Here is a 5,150-nt window from a genome sequence, read left to right on the forward strand (position 1 = left end):
CCGCTCTGACACAAGATGGCGACGGGGGACTCGCGCGCGGGAGCCTCCAACTCGCGCCCGGAGCAGCTCTCGCGAGAGTTCTTCCCGCAGCTCCGAGAGGGGCCGTGCAGCTGGGAGCTCGGGGCCTGTTTATTTCTGGAATTTTCCATTTAGTATTTTTAGGCATTGGTTGCACGCAGGTACCTGAAACCTCAAAAAGCAGGACGATGGGTGAGGGGAGCATATGTTCGACTGCGTGGTGTCCATGTTTCCTGTTCATATTCTGCAGCCTCGCTTCTCAAGTCCACGTGACATCGAGGTGTATCTATCCAATGCATGCGTCGACCCGTCACCTGCTGCACGGCATCGACGTTGCTGCTTTTTGATTATTGCACAAACAGCTTTGGGAGGAACCCTGTTTCTAGGTGAATTTTGCAGGCGGGCCTCATTGTCTTCTGAAGATAAAATGATCAGAAACGCAGGCGCTGGGCCAGGGCCACGCACACGGTAAAGCTGGGCCCGCACCGCTGAGCCGCTCGCCCTCTGTACTCCTGCCGAGTTTTGACTCGTGATAAAATCTCATGAATTTGTTAATTCTCCTTTTTCCTAATCACTCCTTCAACATTTTTTTGCCAGTCCGAGAGGTGAGCAATCCTATCTCAGAATCATTCAATTGGCATTTCTTTGATTATAAATTTGGTTGCTACCATTTCACTTGGTGAGCGACCGTGTGTATTTCACGTGTGCCTGAATTGCCCGCTAACGCCCTGTGCACGCATATTACTAAAAATCGCTTCCCCTCAGGCCTTCTATACCCTGTCATGTGTATAGGGTATAGAATGAATGCTTTTTCGTAAATGGTTAGGCAGCTACTAGTACTAGGTACTGTGTTAAGCAGGAGGATAAAGGGATGAGACCCACTCAAAACCATCAATGACCTCACAGTCCAGGGACTACCTGGATCATGAAAACAAACTATAGAACAACAGCGTGCCACTCATTATTCAGACGGTTGAAAAACGGATCCTTATAGTTTTATGTCGGAAAACAGAAAGATAGCCCACCGACGGAGCGACAGAAATCCGCCTGGGATGTAGATTTTCTACCCAGACGCTCATTAAAAACATTGAGCTCTGTTTCATGAGTGTAAAATGTGCTAAATGACTGGGGCATTGGTAGAAGGTAGGAAATTCTTTATTTTGGTTAAAACAGAAAGATAGCGACAGAAATCCACCTGGGATGTAGACTTTCTTCCCAGACTCTCATTAAAAACATTGAGCTCTGCTTCGTGAGTGTAAAATGTGCTAAATGACCAGGGCATTGGTAGAAGGTAGGAAATTCTTTATTTTGGTTTCCAAGTGACAGGCCAGGCTGTGGAGGAAATGACCAAGGCCAAACCCATAACTGACGCAGCATGGTTGATTTTCACACATTCACCAAAGTGGCTACGCGGATGGGCAATCATACATACCTTGCAGTCAGAGTGATACCTCCCACTTCATATTGGATCGTGCCACTCCTCTGCTTCCAAAAAACCTCCACGGCTTCCCATTTCCTAGAGGGTAAAATTCAACTTCCTAAGCTAAGACTCAGACAGTGTATGCATGCGTATCCCTATAGTCCCGCTCTGGGTCCTTCCCCTCTCTCAGGGCACCTGCGGCCTCAGGGCCTTTGCACAGGCGACTTCCTTGCCTGGAATGCTTTTAATTGTCATCTTCTTCTTTTTTATTGAATTTATTGGGATGACATTGGTTAATAAAATGATGTAGGCCTCAGGGGTACAATTCAATAACACATCATCTGTATATTGTATTGTGTGTTCACCACCCCAAGTCAAGTCTCCTCCCATCACCATTTATCTCCCCTCTACCCTCTCCCACCTCCCGCTTTCCCTCTGGTCATCACCATACTGTTGTCTGTGTCTATGATTTTTTTTCCCTAATACCTTAATAAACAAACAGTCATTCACCTTCTTAAGTCTCTCCCCCACCCCCAACCCTTTTTTATCTCCTATTGTCCTTCGGATCTCAGCAGCCTGTCGGTCATTTCTTCAGGGAACCCCTCTCCAATATCCCAGGTCCTTCGCTATAACAGTCCTGCATTGTCCCTTGATGTTGTCATTCACAGGAAATATGACATTTCTGTGTGGTAACTTAAGGAGGGTTCATCTCCCTAGCTCAGATAAGTCTGTAAACCTCCTACTCACACGGCATTTCACCCCAAACCATGCATGTCAATCATGCTCCTCAGTGCATGGGTCAGGCGAGGCGGCAGTGGGTTTTCCAGAACGGGAGCACTGGAGAGCATACCTTCAAATTTTAAATATTTAACTAACAATACAGGGCATTGTGCAACCCATACAACACTATCCCATGCCTTTTGCCATTGAATTCTCACAATAAGCCCGTTAGTGAAACCACTTGCTCAAAATCCTGCTGTGACTATCGGTGTTTTGAGGGAGTGGCTTAGGGTTTGTGATGACAAGGGGGATGTTTTTATTATATACGGAGGCATCTCTGAGGCCTAGCACAGTGCCCGAAACAACAGCACTCAATACATAATTATTGAATAAATTTCTGGTAGGGATCTGTAGTTCCTCTGTGTTATTTGTACTTTTTACAGCATTACATAATTTATAGACATATATGCAGCGCCCACATAGGTGCCTGTGGGGGTGTGCTTATATAGGACACACAGTATATGTAGTTGAATAAATTATAGCAAGTTCATCCAGACATACATTGACTTTTTTTGAGTAGGAATGCTAGAAATATTTGGAGTCAACTGATTTTGAGTTTTTACTATCTTGGCCTGTTTGGATAGGAGTAAAGCTGACCTTAGGAAATCACTTGAAAACATAGGTCACATGATCAATCCACACTGATGACATTTTGGGGTAAAATCACCTTCCAAAGAATGTCTGGGGAAAAAATTGCTTAATGCTAGACTATGGAGGGGGAGGGGGGGTGATAAAAAACATACGGAAATCTGAATTTTTATTGTTTCTAAATTTGTGGTTCTGAATAATTTTTCGGAAATGAAGGGTGAATCCCAAGCCTTCCTTCTGTCTGTGGCGAGAATCATAGTGAGTAATAATCACTTGTGTAATGTAGACTATTGGGCAGAGATGCACGTAGGTAATTTGTATTAGATGCATCTATTAGATGAGCTGTCCCTCCAGGGCCTACGAAACAATGAATGCGGAACACCTGATATGTGACTGCGCTTCCAGATGGAGGGACAGCTTGAAAAATGCCAGCATAATTTACAACTTTTAGGAAGTGTGGGGGGAATGCATTTGCAGTGAGCTTTCAACAGCTTGGACCGTTTACAGGTGCAACTGTGTTTAATGTGGAATTTCAGTGGATGTCACATATTATTAGATTCAGTCACTGATCACAGAGGATAGGTGTGCCATGTGAGCAATGCGGGTAGATGCCTTCATTAAGTATCTCAGAACAGGAGACATCTGTTTGGTGAGGTGGGGGGGCGGGGTAGGATAGCATTTGACTTTTACATTGGATTATTGAGTGTCACTGAAGAAGCTCTTACTTTTGTAAAGGCTGCATATGTTGGGCTTATCCTCTATGAGTTTAGAAGAAGAAGCATCACAGAAGCCATAGATGGATAGGCAATGTCTGACTCTTGGAGACCTTGGACACCTGTACCCATAGAACGACTGAAGTATGGATTCCTAGCAGAAGGTTTGTATTAGCAAAAGGGCAGGAGTCCATATCTCTGGAGGTTAGGAAACTGACATTGAAGCTTTCTGGTTAAATTGGAGAAGGAATCATACATATGTTACAATTATATATTCTGTTAAAGCTATGCATTATATATGTGCATATACATATAGTGTATATTCTTTTATTCTTCATAGACAGATAGACAGATAGATAGATAAATCTCCAAGAGGATATAGATGACTTTGGAGGCAAGGTATGGTAACTAGGAAGTCATGGGTAGTGTTTGTGATTTACTTGGTTTACTTGGTAGAGAGCAACTGAAGTTTCTAAAATGAACTGCGTGGTGCCTAGAGGGCTTGAGGGTCTACTGTGTTCATTCAACCACCAAGTATTCTTGGTCTCCCACGTTTCAATCCTGGATGAGGAACTTAATACCCAGCAGACAGCCAAGCCAGACATGGGCCTTCACTTCCTGGAGCCCGCATTCTAAATGGGAGCCAGATGTAAACAAGCCTCCCTCAGATAAACATGACAATACAATCCCACAGGGCTGTGAATTGCAAATGGACAGAGACAGGTGAGTCTCATTCTGTGGGTGGTGGGATGGGTCAGGGAAGGCTTCTCTGAGAACTCCAGGGTGAGTAGATGTGGAGAGTCCTCCAGGGGGAGGACAGGTGCCCAGGGAGACAAGTGCCTGGAGGATGGGAAGACAGATTACCTTGCGTTTGGAACACAACCAGTCAGGGCAGCAGTGGCCAGGCCCTTGGTGAGGCGGGGAGGGGGGGTGGGCAGGTGATTTGCAGCTCACCTGGCATTGGTCTAAGTGGGGCGGGAAAAGAGAGGTCTGGAGAACAGGTGTCCTCATATACAGGTGAATCTTTCCTGGATTGAGACCATCTCCGAATGAAACCGCTTCCCTACCCCAAGCAAGCTCTGGAACCAAACTTAAGGTGCAACTCTTCTAAAGAGCTTAACGTTATAGAATTCTTTTAGAAAAGAGTCACCGGAATGGATTGTTCTGCAAAAATACAGCCTAGACTTTGTAGCACCTGCAGCCCTTACCACTACCTGCCCTCTGGCCACGGAATTGCTGCTCCCAGGGCTCCGGGGCCCGCCTTTGCCCAGGGAGTGTCCCCAGGGGTCCCCATCTCCCCGAAGACCCCCGGCCCGGCCTTCTCCAGGGTCCAGGGCCCTGCCCGCCTCTCTGCGTGATGGAGGGAGGAACCTTTACTACCTCGTCCCAGACGAGCTCCTAAAATGCAACTTGTGCACCTCGCGGGGCCTGGGGCGGGGGGCCTGCGGGAGGAAAGAAAAGGAGCCAGGCTGCCGCTCAGAGCGCCCGCTGCTTTTACCTGGAATGCTGTGGGTCGGTCACCTCTGGTCCCCGCCCACCGAGCTCAGCCCTGAACTGTCAAGGGCAGCCCCTGAACCGGCGCTCTCTCCCGCCCTTCCTTTCGCCGCGGAAGGGAAACCAGCGGCCGGGCT

General features: G+C 47.0%; 1 protein-coding gene across 1 annotated transcript in view; it reads left to right on the forward strand.

Annotated features, from left to right (window-relative positions):
* The first annotated feature begins 15 nt into the window (after positions 1-15).
* Positions 16-5,150, forward strand: part of LOC102257347 (dihydropyrimidine dehydrogenase [NADP(+)]) — a 251,999-nt gene continuing 246,864 nt past the window's right edge. Inside the window, exon 1 of the mRNA XM_014549656.1 lies at positions 16-109. Coding sequence (XP_014405142.1) covers positions 16-109 — 94 coding nt within the window. The remainder of the gene's footprint in view (positions 110-5,150) is intronic.

This window comes from Myotis brandtii, unplaced genomic scaffold, assembly GCF_000412655.1.
Source record: "Myotis brandtii unplaced genomic scaffold, ASM41265v1 scaffold565, whole genome shotgun sequence".
In the NCBI taxonomy this organism is placed as follows: domain Eukaryota; kingdom Metazoa; phylum Chordata; class Mammalia; order Chiroptera; family Vespertilionidae; genus Myotis; species Myotis brandtii.